At 41.4% G+C, this 14771-nt stretch overlaps 1 protein-coding gene across 16 annotated transcripts in view; it reads right to left on the minus strand.

The window, feature by feature from the left end:
* The window catches only part of DEPDC5 (DEP domain containing 5), a 43134-nt gene that overhangs the window by 27662 nt on the left and 701 nt on the right, over positions 1-14771 (minus strand). For 11 of the 16 annotated variants that reach the window (XM_015275425.4, XM_040648144.2, XM_015275431.4 and 8 more), the window contains exons 2-22: positions 14525-14642; positions 13672-13759; positions 12963-13009; positions 12395-12480; positions 11539-11622; positions 10819-10868; positions 10527-10596; positions 10145-10223; positions 9148-9209; positions 7647-7716; positions 7196-7268; positions 6848-6951; positions 6527-6601; positions 5508-5642; positions 4980-5041; positions 4812-4885; positions 3567-3636; positions 3171-3207; positions 2299-2419; positions 1787-2010; positions 61-264 (exon numbers count right to left, since the gene is read on the minus strand). In XM_015275425.4, the coding sequence (XP_015130911.2) occupies positions 61-264; positions 1787-2010; positions 2299-2419; positions 3171-3207; positions 3567-3636; positions 4812-4885; positions 4980-5041; positions 5508-5642; positions 6527-6601; positions 6848-6951; positions 7196-7268; positions 7647-7716; positions 9148-9209; positions 10145-10223; positions 10527-10596; positions 10819-10868; positions 11539-11622; positions 12395-12480; positions 12963-13009; positions 13672-13759; positions 14525-14582 (1873 nt within the window). In that variant the 5' untranslated portion in view covers positions 14583-14642. The remainder of the gene's footprint in view (positions 1-60; positions 265-1786; positions 2011-2298; positions 2420-3170; positions 3208-3566; positions 3637-4811; positions 4886-4979; positions 5042-5507; positions 5643-6526; positions 6602-6847; positions 6952-7195; positions 7269-7646; positions 7717-9147; positions 9210-10144; positions 10224-10526; positions 10597-10818; positions 10869-11538; positions 11623-12394; positions 12481-12962; positions 13010-13671; positions 13760-14524; positions 14643-14771) is intronic. The other 5 variants (XM_040648145.2, XM_004934359.5, XM_004934358.5 and 2 more) reach the window with 1 other exon arrangement.

Raw genomic sequence — 14771 nt, forward strand, 5'->3', positions numbered from 1 at the left:
TCTCTTGTTGCATGCAGAAAAAAATTCACAGCCATGTAACATGCTATGAAACAGACTTACCCACAGGAAAAGTGTGCATCCAGCGCCTCCTGTTAGATGTAAGTTTCATGGGCATGCGTGATGGAGCAAACGGATTGATCAGTGCTCGCTGGGGTGTGTATCCCCCAGGCCGAATGTGTAGCATGGATTCTGCACTGCCAACATGGAACCTCCCCGGGGCACTGGAGTCACGCTGCTGAGACTCCAGCATGTTCTCAAGGACATCTAAAAAACACAATTTAAAGTCAGTGTGAGATCAGCCAAGTAAAAGAAAGTGAATTGCTATGGGATGTAAAGATCCCCCCAAGCTAAGTGGGAACGAGGAGAGCTGAGGAAGAGGCAGGGAGAGAAGCTGAAATCACTTCCAATCTAGTCTGTAAGTTACAACATAAACAGGAAAGAGTACAGTTTCGCTTACCATTACAGCATTTCTGTATAGTGTCACTTTATACTCAGTAAAGCCAACTATGCTAAGTCAACTATGAAAAATTACTCAGAGCTTTGAGAATCCCTGAGGAAATAAACCAAAAGACTTAAGAAACCTTAAGATGAGTACCAAAGGCATAGCAGAAGCCACAAGTGAGTACTGTATACATTTTTTGCAATGTCCAGATTTGGCCACTTAAATATGAAATTATTTCCAGAAGACACTGGGACACCAGATCTCAGCAAGCTAGCAACTAGTTATTACTATTCAAGGTAGAACATAAATACAGTCATTTAGAAATAGGAGGAATAAACTAGGTGACTAAGTAGCATTTGCTCTGTTCAACAACCAGAAAACTCAAAAGAGAAGGATGGTCTCATTTACCACTGTACACTGCTTATCAGAACGTGAAAAATTCCAGTTGCTCTGATTGTTCCCTCCCCATCAGCCCTGTTCTACACACATCCCCAGCCAGTGCATGTCCTCAGCTGAGTGACACCACCACCCTTCAGACTAAAGGAGTAACAAAAATACAAGAGTATCTATGTATATATTAACTGACAGAAGGGGGAGAATGCATGAAAAGGTAAGTGTAACAAAGTTCCCTATGTGATAGCGGTTCCACACCAGTAAATCCTATCCCTATAGGAAGACAAATATGATATGAAGTGTCAGACAGAAAGAAATGAAAAATAAAAGTACGGAGAGCCTTCAGAGACAGAATTCTACCGATCAAGCAACTGCAATGGGAATGCAATTTACCCAGAAGTGGGCTTGTGAAGCTATCACATACTGTCTGAGAACAAAATTAAATCAGAGGAGTGAGAAAAGGGAGACTGTCATCACTGCTAACACACTGAGACAGCTCAGCAGTACTCTATTGAAGGGAAGGACCCAGAAAGTGACTCTTAACAGTAACTACCCATAGAGAGAAGTTATAAGCAGGGTCCCCCAGGGCTCATTACTAAGGCCAGTTCTCATTTCACAGATTATAGGTGACCTGGATGATAAAAATTTACTTGTGTATGTCCACATTTGCAGACAGGCACAGGAGAATAGTCAAATATTAAGGAAGGCAATAGGCAAGGGAAAAGAACAAATCAGTATCAGGACACTTCTATTTAGGACAAGCCAATTAAACAAATGCAATGGAATTGGACAAGGATAAAGGGAGAATGCATGCCCAGACATAGCTGGAACACATAAAAGCTGTAGCACGACTGCCAGTATGTGCACATGTTCCCTGTCAGACCAACATGACCTTCAATTTTCTCTTTCCCCTCACCACCTAAGGTATTTTCCCATCTGCCTCAGGCTGACCTCTGGTGCTGGTATAGCCCAAAGAGCTGCTGACTTCATACTGGTGCAGGTGAGGTCGTGGGATCATCAGGATGTTGGAGATCTTGCCCAGAGAGCTGTCATCAGAAGCCTGGCTCCTCACCTCCTCTGGGGGCAGCGTACGGCTCTGCAGAGAAGGGCTGCATGAGACATCATAGGAACTAGAGCTCTTTCTGGTACGACTTTCTCTCTCCCTCACGGATCTGCTGAAAAGAAATGAGTTACGTGCAGTGATAAGAAAAAAGGGAGAATTCATTCCCTAATTATGAAGGGGCTTGAACAAGCTCAAGTCATGTAAAAGACTCAACAGCTGAATGCTAATAGAGAAAACTAAAAGGAAGCTACCACTTATTTTTTGCCTATTTGGATACTAAATACTTGGTGCATTATGCGGTGAGCTCATACTCTCCTCATATTTCTCAACGTACGTTATGCATCAAGAAATACACCAGAACATCACTACTCTCAAACTGGTACACTCACAGTCTTCTTACCTAAAAGTGGTGCAGCGCTGAGCTCTGGATGGACCCGGCAGCCTGAACACCTGGGCATCATAGCCATCGTAATCAACCTGGATAGGCAGGGCATTCTCAGCATCTTTTGGAGCTCCTAATGCTGAAATAAAATCATACAGTTCTGGAACCCCTTCCAAGAACGTTCAAGGTCTGCAGGGCAGAAGCATTCAACTCTCACCACTAAAAAGCAGCTCTTCCAAAAGAAACTGCATACAAAAATCTGATGAGCAGAAGAGCTGGAAGGGATGCTCGCTCAATTATCAATGTCTGTGCCTCCAAATCTGAGCTGTTGAGGCCATAGTATCTTTCCCACATACATCCAAGAGATTAAATAATCGGTAAGCCAATTCTTGTATAAACAGATGCCTCAAATCACTTCAAGAGGGAAGTGAACATTTTAAACCATCTTTGCAAGAAATGACAACTTCTCTTTTAGAATACACACGTTCCTGAAATTAGGTGGTACGAGCAGAATGCAGGCTTCTCCCACTACAATTCTGTGGCAGTATCACTGACAGCATCTCAAGCCAGCAAATGTACTCATGCCCACTTATCACGAATGGCAGTGCAAGCACACCAGCCTGACCCCACTTATTTCTCTAGTCAGGTGACAGGCACCTAGGACAGAAACTACTGCCACTCTCCATCACAGTTATTTGTCTAGAACACAAATCATGTATCCACATTAATATCCTGGGTAACAATCGTGTGCTTTTCAAGTTCTTCTGCAATAACTGTCCCTTCCAGCATCTCAACAGAAGTGTTTTTGCTGTTAATGTCACTGTCTTACTACAGCTGTTTGTTAGTTAGGGAGCCAGTGTGACAGATCATTCCAGAAGAGGATTACTCACAGGCATCTCGGCTATTTTTTGTTTTCTCAGTCAGTGGCTGGAGGGTCCAACAAAGAAGTTGTGAAGAAAGAGAGAACAGTCAGCATATTGTAAGGAAATACCCCAGTGTGATAAAGCATCAAATTCAAGCTTGTTGAGACAGCCATACCATGCCAGAAGTATAAAAGGCTGTATAAAGTATAAAGCATTTCTCACTTTGTTTAATCCTAGGATGGACTGATCCCAACAAACTAGTCCCTCATGCACAATCCCTACAACAGTCATTTACAGAGCTGTTTGCAATGTCTTTTAAAGACAGAAATGTAGTGACTACTGTTTCAATATTAACATTGCTAAAAGGACTGGATGCTTAGCTGAGAGAAGATTTCAGACAGAGGTAATCAGAGAGATACCTACTTTCCTTCCTGCCAGTTTGATCCGTGGAGTGAAGCTGTTACATTGAAGCTGGCTTTTGGATGTGTAGAAACTGAAAGACAGGATAGTTCAGCTGTCTTCTAGGAAGATAGAACATAGCTGCGCAACCACGTAACAAACAGCCTATGAATTTGAGCTAGCTATTTGATGGAAAAAAAGGTAAACCTTTCTTTGCATAAAACAACACCTGAAAAAACACTGCCAGGTGGTTAATGAGAGAGAAACTACTCTTTTTCTTAAAGACCAGCCTTAGAATTCCATATAACCTCAGCCCAGACCTCCTCTTAATGTATTAAGTCTGCATTCCCCAGTTCATTTCCTCTTTCTACAGAAAGATATCAGCTTTCACACTCTATAGAGTACTGCACAGTTTACATCATTCTTTCCCTAAATTATATGACAGTAATGACTCCCATGAACTGCTTGAAAACTAAGGATCTCCTCCCATTTGGGGTAACTATTCTTTAAGATCTGTTTCTTGCCACCTGAATCTTTTAAATCCTGCCCTGTTATAAGCTATTAAACACCTCTTTCATCTAAGGAAAGCACCAAGTGCCTTCCAGCTACTTGAAAAGACTGGATATACAGCAACGCTTGAATGGTTATTGGTCAGGACAGCCACACAATGCATGAAGAGAAAACGAAGTATTAGAAGAAAAAAAAAGTTCTGCTGCAGAACAGGGGCTGTGGAAGCTGCTTTTGTTCTGATCTCTAATGGTAGAGAAAGAGCAGAGAGCATTACAACACTGTTTAACAGAAAGCAGAAAGAAAACCTACCATGCCTTGGGGTAAAGCAATGTAAAGCCTCAGCATTTCCTGTAATTGCTTTAACATTCATCCATGCTATTCACATGCTCTTTACCTGTAACTATTCACTGGAGATGTACTTATTTTCACTAGTAATCAATTTAGTTGAAGCGACAGTAATTTTTCTAAGCTTCCTGACTCACTTAAATCATAATTTAAGGCTACAACTCAGCCGGAAATAGAGCTTAAGATCAAAACTTTTTCCTCTTCAAACTGCCTATCACTTCTGACACGTTGAATTAATGACCAGAATTCTGCAAGAATACTCTCAGCTCTGCAAGACTATTGTCCCTACTTTGCAAACAGAGCAGCAGAAATAAACAACGACAGAAAAAAGAATTCAACAGATGTACAGAGAGAAAAGCATAGCACAGATGTTTTGTAAAGGCTATTATCTCCACGAAAAATGAGTTCACCTACCTATGGTTTATCCAGTGTGGAATATTGTAGTCGTCACCCAGTCTGGAATCCCCAGGTCCACAGCGATTATGGAGCTGTAAGAGGAATACAAGGCAAAGCAACCAGTAGTGTCTGTCACAAAGTAACATTTCTTCTAGGAACAGAGAAGGGAAGAACAGCATTCATTACCTTAAAGAGTGGTACAGCATGCAATGGTTGCTCTCCCATGCATACCAAGTCCACACCAATGCCTGTAAAGAAATAACAGCAGAGTTCAGCTACCGACCACACAGGACTGATATGCTACGTCAGAACAGAACACATACTTTGTTTTTAAAATCTATTGTGAATACATGATTGGACTGCAAATAGTAGCTAGCAATCCCATGGTATGGCTATAGACTAAATCCACCTGTGGGAATATCAAAAGTGTTTCTTCTAAACTAACACAAATCATGACAGATAATCCTGCAAAGGGAAGGAAGGTCTGTGTGGACTGATGAAGTGCCCCACTATTGTTAAAACAAATCAATACCTGCAATTTCTCTAAAAACCTAATAATTTCAGCACTGTAGACACAAGCCCTCCAGTCATGACCCTTCTTTCCCAAGTACAAAAGTTACAACAGGTACAATTTCAGCGCAAGAAAAGGGCAGAACTTTTCCAAAGATATCTGTTGGTCTTCAGAGAAGTGGCACAGTGTGACTGGTTATTTACCATTGTCTATCATCCGCTGTTTGGTCAGAATCATAAGCAGGCGATCAACTTCAAACACACCTACACCAGGGGTGATGACCACAGACATCTGGCCGGTCCGATCGAAGTTCCTGTTTATGTAATGCTTGTCGAACACTATGAAAAAGAAACAGGCAGTACTTCATCAGAAAAAGATGCTGGATGTATTTCTCCGAGCAAGGGAGTTGACTCTCTATTAGTAAAGGTATTAAACAGGCTTCCACAAAGCACATGTGAAAGTCAGGACTTATATGTAGCGTTGTCCAACCAATAATATAAACAAAGCTGTAGGATAGCAGTATAGCAGTAAGAGCAGAAGAGAAAACAGAAACTGGGTACCTAAAAAGGGGTCTTTTTCCAAATGCTTAGCGTTCTAACATCTCAAACCAACAAAAAAAACAAACCCACACCAAATGAAAAAACACCCAGTGCTTCAAAAACAAGCAAACCCCTCCTATAGCATAAACCTCTCCTATATCATAACATAAAGGTTGTTACTAGTCACTAACACACCGTGCTCCCTGTCATGTAAATACAGCCATTCAGAGGACAGAAACACCTGATGTAAAAAGTCACAAAAAAGCACATCTTTGGGGACCCCTTCCAGACAATTAAGTCCATCTGTCTGCTAACAAAGATGGATCACCTTGATCCAAATAACATTTGATCCAGCCTGCTTTTGAAAGGCTTAAAGAATTTAAAAAAATTGAACTTCTGTTGCAAGAAGTCAGCACACAGACACACAGCTGGCAGAAACATTTTCATCTGAACAAGGCCCTGCATTGGTTCCTGAACCACCCAACACTCAGTTATGAGTCATAGTTTCTTCCAGAGACACACATCAGGCATTTTCTTCTGAAGCAGGAAATGACATTCAACCACTTCGTATTTCCCTGTCCTCACTGATGTTAGGGAACAGGCAGGAGAAGCCCACAACCATTTACTTGCACCTGTTTAAGTGGCTCCTCCTCTGTAGGTTTTTATCTTTGTTCATAACTTACCATTGAATGAAAGATTTATGGCCTCCAAGTAGTTCCCTTGTGCTGATGTAGAATTGAAACCTGGAGGAAAGCCCTCTGGACGAGTGTTCAGAAAGAAGAAATAAATAAATTGTAACTACGCTGGTATTAAGACCTATTACCTCAACAAATTACAGGCAAAAACGGTGCATCTCACAGAAAGATCTGAGCAAAATAACTTAGTCAGGAGAGCACTTCAGTACTGCAGTATAAGACTCCAACCAAAGCTAGGGTTTACAAATAGTTTTCAAACAAAATTTTTTTTTAAGAGGGTAAAAGCCCAGGAAAGGAGTACTCTTTCACCTGCTTGCTCCAGTCGTACCAGCACGGGGTACTGGATGAAAAGCTTTTTAATGGTCACAAGCAATGAGGTCCACTCTTCTCGTCTCTCATTCTGAACTACAACTCTAGGAAGAGCACAGTTCAGTAAGTATCATGAAAGGAATACAAACCATACTCACACCCAAGGGGAAGACTAACATAGCAAACAAGATTGTGCAGTCACAGAATGGAAAGTGCTGCCAGTTTCAGACATACATGTTTTTCACAGTCTTAATTCCTAGCAAGGTCCTACAGCTAACAACAATATGTCCTCCACAAGGGTTGTACACACACTGTGGGACAGATGAAAGAATGGGGAAGAAGACATACTTGTAAAAATCTTCATAAAACCTTCCCTCATGATCCTGCCGAATCGATGCACGATGTGTCTCAGGAAACTCATCTGAAATGGAGGCAGCAGTAGCTATTACTCTACATTCTTGTACAGAAATGACTGTTGTCTTTTCTAGTAGGGAGCAGTTGACTCCCACTAAAGAAGAAAGTCTCTGATAAATATTAGTTGTCCCTCCCAGCATTTCAATTGCTTTTAAACCAACATGACAGCTTGAGTACGAAGAAGAAAATTTGCCACATACTCCCCCAGGTACAGTTTTACTGCAGTACTGTCATGACAATGGCTGTGTATCCATTGTGCTTGGTAGGGAGCACTTTTGACATGGGCATAAAAAACAGCAGAAAAAAAGTCACTGCCAGACACTGAAAATCTCTGATGAGAGGAGAAAGGTTAAAATAGTAACATGAAAATATAGAATTTACTTACCTATACATTTTGCTTCATAAAACGTTCTAGAAAATAGAACCACTGTCACTTCATGGCTACAATTCTTCTCCTGTCCAGGAAGAACAGATAAAAAGAAAGCAAGCTTTCAGGGTCACACTCAGTAAATGCACATATAGTAACACCCTCTATACCTCACATGTAGAACCTAGATAAAAGTATACTGCTGTGCTTACGTATAGACAGAAAGACTGTGCACACCTCTATGAAATAACAAAGCTCTGTCCTGAGAACTCTGTTCTGTTAGGCTACAGTGCATTAAATGGAAGCATCCTCCATTAGTCTTAAAGAAACTCTCCTCTATAGTTACCAGGATACAAGATTTCTGTGTAAAAAACACAGATGACTCAATGTGTTTGCTTTTATAAATGTACTCACTGACAGAATCTGGTATTGTTGTTCCTTACTGTTCAGATAGATGCCCCTAACAATTCCAGGAAAATAACACACTAACATCACTGAAGTGTTATAGTGCTAATACACACAATGGAACTAATGAGCTGAGAAGAGCATACTGGCCATCCCCTGCAAAAGGAAAAGCTTGAAAAGCCCTGGTCTGGGAGAGCCTCAGATCACTCAGGCCCACAATTCAACATGGTATACTAGTACCAAAAATAGAACAGAAACCTTATACACACCATACAGTGCTCCCAGTACATCTCCAGGGGATAAAAAGTAGAATGAAAATGAATCAAACCTGTAGTTCTCCTTCACATTTGTGAGCGTTATGAGCTATACTTTGCATAGATGTTACAAACATAGGGTTTCAGGCTCTTTTGCCTTGTCTAAATTGGAAGGATAGCTAGACTGCAGATTTTGTATGTCTCGAGCAGTGCTACAGTTCTCTTATTCATGTCCATAGAAATCTGCTGCCACAGGCTTTCTCCACAGCTGCGTGGCTAAAAGGATTTCAACCTCCAATCCTACCCTCTCGCCTAATGCAGGGCTGCCTACAGCAGCTGCATCTTGCTTTGAGCCAAGGCATGCACTGAAACAGGAGATGGCTCTTTGTTGTTCAGCTGTGAAAAGATAGTGAGGCTTTGTTTGTTTGTTTTAGAGAACACCACTTCCATGAGCTTGCACATCACCAGTGGCCCCATGCTAAAAGACAGCAACATAACTAGATTACGTAGTGCCAGGGAAACATTCGGAACTAAGTCCTAGAACAAAGACGACTGTGAAAAACAAACTTGAGTTACACCTGCATCACACATGTAGTAACTTAAGGCCAGTCAGACCTGCCACCCAAACCAACCAACTGCATGATAACACCACAACTGATACAATAGAGCAGTACTGGAGCCACCCACAAACACGATTTACCAGCTGACCTGTAGTAAGCACTCTTCCAATGCCCAGGAGCCATCTCTCATGTTCTTGTAAACCTTAGTGCTACCTGACACAGCACAGGCCTTCCTCAAACAGGCAGCTCAGTGGACTCATGAAGATGGCACTGACATGTTATTTCAGAACAGCTATTTACCTTCCATTTTGTGAAGAGGTCAGCAAGGAAACCATTCACAGCTTTCTCAAAGTACAAGTCCCCTGCAAAGTAAACATACCCAAACATCAAACAATAGCAATTACTTCAGCTACAGGCTGTATTTAACACTGGGATTCTAGGAGTTGTTTTTTAGTAGGATCAGAGCAGAGCAACTTGCTCTGTGCACACTGAATGCTAACAGTACTAAAGAGAGCAAAAAAAAAAAAAAGATTTAAAAGCAGGACTACGTTTCAGATGATTTAAACAAAACTGTTGTATTGTCACACAGATCTGACCTTTACATCCATTCTTCCAACACATTTGCAACATGCTGGGAAAGCATCTGTACTATCTTTTAGAAATAGCATTCACAACTGATCCCCTGCTCAGCTTTGAAAAGCTGCCCAGCTACATATGCCTAAGCACATGGTCAAAGGAAGGGGTAAGAGAGTTGCTAAAGAACTAAGGCAGAAAAAAAATAGGACAATGACACAGCCAAGTAAGTCATTCTAACCTGAATTTTGAACACTTTCTGAATTTTAGCAACCTTCCCCTGAGCTAAAGGCTGGGATCACCCAACCAGCCAATGTCAAGAGAAATCTATAACACCAACACATTCTCTGCATTGGACTTCGTTTATTTCTGTTTTCAGGGTTCCAAGCCCTCATCACCAAATATTCACAACACAGAAAAACCTTTCCAAGGTTCACACTCAAGCTGGCTCCCTTTGAATTAGTTGCTGAGATAATGGCACCTAGGCATTACAGTAAGAGCAGGAGAATTATGGGGCACCCAGGAGAAAGAAAGCGTGGCACTGTGAAAAAAGATCTAAGAGGACACCATAGCATACCTCAAAGCAATGCCTACACCAAAGGTAGGACATTTCAGTTTTCTAGAAGTGGTAGAAAGGTGGCATAGTGGCAGTTTTCTAGTAGCTGCAGAAAGGATAGCTGCAGTCGTGCACACTCACAACCAGGCAAGCCAGTTAACCACGTACCATAGATATCGAAATCCCACATTTCACAGCTCATCTGGATGAAAATATAAACCATGGCAGAAGTGGAGCGGAAGACCACCTGCAGGGAATTAAACATCTTTAAAACAAGGCACATTTGCTACAAGTGCCAAATGTGGAAGTTAACTACCAAGTAACTGATAGGATTTTGCCCACTGCATTATGAGGAATTCCCCCTCCAAGGGAAGAGCTATCAGTGAAGAACAGTTGAACTTCACTGATCACTCATTCTCCTGAATTTGCTGCCATTTTTCAACTTGCTACACAACCAACTCATGTGATCCATACAAATCTGTCACAAAGACAATTAACAAAAAACTAGCAAGAGAAAAGATTTCCTTTTCTTTACTCCCCAAAATCTTACCCGTGTGTCCTCACTGATGTATCCACAAGTGACTTTCTCACTCTTAACCCACAGTTCACCTGCTTGTGCCCTGGAAGAAAGAGAGTGCACGATATTTATTAACTAGAGTGAATATGAAGATCACAGAATCAACATTTTCCTAACAGTGTATATTTCTCACCAATAGCTGGAAATGCTACAAACATATCTAAGCTTAAAGCACTTCTCTTCACACTTGCCTCTAAGGGCAGAGATTTCTGTGTTACTCTCTACTTTCACCATATCCAGGAATAAATGAACATAATGCACTGACCTGATACCTGCAAATTCCACCTTCTGGGTGACATATGCGCATGTGCTGACCTAAGAAAGAACAGTTACAGGTGTTAACAGAACAGTCTGCTTAGAAAGAGCAGACAGATTAGCAAAGAAAACAAGCAAGCAAGCAAACAAAGCTCTCAAGCGCCAGACATGGGCCATAAAAGCATGAAAACCAGAACCTCTCAAATGCAGCACGGAAAACAGTTTTTAATAGGAGCTGAAATGGACTGGGCTCTTCTCCCTAATTCAGTGGTCCTACAGGAGTCAAAAACCGTGCTTCAGAGATGCAGGAATAACAACAACAAAAATCTGATAAGCAGTACCATCAGAGAGAGAATACTGCAGCATACTTCTGTTTGAAAGACATTTGGATTCAATTCCTTTCTGAGGTAGTAAATCATTAAAATTCAGAACATGAGAAAAAACACAAAAGCAGCATTTTCAGTACCCAAAGCAGTAACTAACATTACTGCAATAGAGTTGGAAATGATGGGAGTGTCGTTTTTTTTCTTAATATATACATATTAACATTGCTCCAACACTAACGTGCCACTTGGAGCTGAACTTCCACAGGAGCTGCTGACACTGATCTCGTTCTCAATCCTCTGTGTCTTGTAAAAAGCTTATTTTCTTCTACAGTCAGCAAAGAAAAAGGTCCTATAGTATCCTCAAAATCACCTCCATCCTACAATGGGGGCAACATAGGCCTTACCAAACTTTTCTTCAGTCGCCACATATCCCCACGGCCAATGTACTGATCTTTAAAAGTCAGCTCCACCAAGTCCAAGGTCACTTCCTGGGAAATAGAGGAAAAACACTGCTCAGATTTTATTGGTTGTTTCCAACACAGCACCTTTCTATCTGTTCTGCTGAGAACCAAATGCTATACTGAGGGCTGTTCTAAACAAGTCAGTACTGCCAACAGCTGCAAGACAAAGAGGAAATCCCGTCTGAACGGCCACCAAAGTTGTGCATGGACCTGAAACTGCATCAGGTGGCCAGAAAAAGCCCCAAGACTATCCACGCCACAACTCTCAGATCAAACCAAAACACACAAGAATCAAATTCCACTGCCCATAGCATTAAGAAAACCCAGTTCCTGCATATTTTTTTCAAGTATTGAACGTCAGCTCCAACTGAAGCTCTTCATACAGCTGGACATCTACATGAGATGCCTCTTTTTCAAGGTACTCTAATGTCAAATAATGCAAATCCATGCCACGGCTTTTATTTGGACTGGGGAACTTATGAGTTTCTCCTCCCTCTTCTGAGTTACCCTGAATTACTGGAAGGAAAATGTAACTGAAATGTCTAAATTTCTATCAGTCAGGTCCAAAAACTTGAAAAAGAGTGTTGAGATGGTGGGGAGAGAAGAAAGGGACCCATATAAACACACAAACAGTGCAACAGCCCAAGCCTCACTTTCTTTGGAAAGAAGACAGAAGATGCTTCCATAAAAAAAAAAAAAAAAAAAAAAGCCTTTTTTCCCCCCCAACACTATTGTAAATGGAAGTTCACAGAGCCCCAATATGAGCTAACAGGTAGAAAAAAATTGCAAAGCCACACACCTTTGGGTCAACAACATTCACATGGACATCCTGGTATGGCCGCAGTCGGAAAACCTGTGCAACAGTCTGATCCACGCTTATCGTTTCTGCCACAGCAATGAGAAATGACAAAGAATAGAACCAGAAGGTGTCAGGCATTTACAGGTACAAAAGCAATACAGTGAGGTCATCATGAAACATTTATGGCCTCAGCAAAAGACAATAATTTCTTTCAACTATTGCCCAAATTAAGAATCATTAAAATCAAAGCAATGGAGATCAACACAAAGTTCAGTATGAATTCATTAATGCAAGATGACATACAGTCAGTGAGTGCAGAAACAAACATTAAGACCGAAGTTTGTTGTTTTTTACCCCCTCCAAACTTTACTCAACATTACTGAACCACAAGCAGTTTTAAGATTGGCTATTCATTTTCTGATGGAAATGATAATCCTTCCATCCTAGACAGACAAAGCACTCGGCTTCTTAGAAAGTTAAATATCTGCATTACTCAACCAATGTACAGTCCAACCACACAACCTTTGTCTAGGATTTTACTGTGCACATCACAAGTCTAGGATTTTACCTTTCTGCAAATCTTCCTTCAGCGATTTCACTTGCAGGAGCAGAGGGCTATAGCATACAAGGAAGAAAAAAGGCAGACAAGGTGAGGTACCAACAGCGTACTCCAGTTAAATCTATATCAAAACTATTCAAGATCACAAAGAACACAAAAAGCTGAACAAAAACATTTTCTAGGTTTCAGTACACCATCCTCTCTGCTTATGAAGAGCCCTATGCTGTTCTTTATACCTACTGCAACTATAAGGTACTTTTTATGTAAAGATGACACTCTAAATGGGAAAACAAGACATACAAGATCATCTCAGAATCTTACCTAGGTGTGCTCCTACTTTTTCTAAAGTATGTTGTAGAATGAACCTTCAGACTGAAGGTTTATGCTTTTATAGCAAACCAAGAAGTTTGAGTTTTGCCTAGGAGATACTATAGATAGAAGAATAATTGTTAGCTAATGACAACTCTGTGAAAATAAAGACATCCCTGACCTCTCCACTTCCAGGTGCTACTTGCCCTGTGAAACACCAAGCATGATAGGTTATCCAAACTTTGCTTTGAGCAAGTGCTCCTGCTGCAGTTTGTTTTACTTTTATTGAGGAAAAAAAATGTGGCAGACTCCCAAAGCAAAGCCTCTTAGTGTAGAACCTGCAGCACTTCAACACATCCTTTCAGTGCTCTAACCACACTTGACTGTTATCAGCAAAAGGAGAATTCACCTGTATTCATCATTGGGATGTGCAATTTCCACAACATCTCCCAGCTTGATTTGAAGAAATACTTTAGGATTCACCACCAGTTCATCATCTGCAAAAAATGAGCGAATGAGGAACGTGACGATGAACAAATACACACCAAACACAGACACACAATTGTTTATGCACACCAAGTTGCTCAACACAAATTCACTGGCCTGGGATTAACACATCACTGATGCACCGTGTTCACTACAGAACAGAGCCCCTCTACAGCCACTTCAGTCTGGACAATCTTGTGAGCCAAAGCTTTTCTTTCAGAAGAAAGGACTTTTATGAAGGAGTTGTCCAGTAAGAGAGCATGCCTTCGTGACACAAGTAGAATCTTCTTTTGTGTTTTTCATATAAAGAGTACCAGCAGGAAATCAGGTATATACAGAATCCTGCTAACAAACTTTAGTACCATGCTGTGATTTTAAGTCCACAACTAGAAAATAAGCAAATAAACAGCATTCTGAGTTCACAAAAGCACTAATTGTGTTTCTACACCTGCCTACATGCAGCAGTAACTCAGTGACATGTCCGTCACTCTTTGCTAAGAAGGACTGAAGTACAAGTTAAGGGAAGAGCAAGAAAACAAATGGAAATGAAGTAGAATGAAGGAATTGTATTCTACAAGTGGAATTCCACTCTGTTCTGAAAAATAAACCCGATTTTATTCTGCTGTATCTTGCTGTTAGAGCAGGCCATTCCACACTGCAGCTGGTAGCACTGCAATCAAGCTCTGCCTCCGCTGCTTTAAGAGAGCAACACACATCTCACTGCTCTCAGTAAGATAGTAAGCGTGGGTCTCACTGCTGCGAACCAGGACACTGACCGCTGCCTCCAAAGCCCTTCTTGTGTATGACGAGCTTGTACACCTTGTTGGTTCTCATCTTGAGCTCCTGTCCTTCTCAGCTATTTCGAGTAAAAACGGTGGAGGACATCCTGCACATCTGCAGCAGAAAAGAGAGCAGACAGAAGCCTGTTACCACAGCGCTGCTCTCCAGCGGCTCTGTGAGCACGGGACGGAGTGCCACCCACAGCCACAAAGGGCGGGCACCTGGCGTGCACTAACGAGCCCC

The sequence above is a fragment of the Gallus gallus genome, chromosome 15, assembly GCF_016699485.2.
Source record: "Gallus gallus isolate bGalGal1 chromosome 15, bGalGal1.mat.broiler.GRCg7b, whole genome shotgun sequence".
NCBI lineage: Eukaryota > Metazoa > Chordata > Aves > Galliformes > Phasianidae > Gallus > Gallus gallus.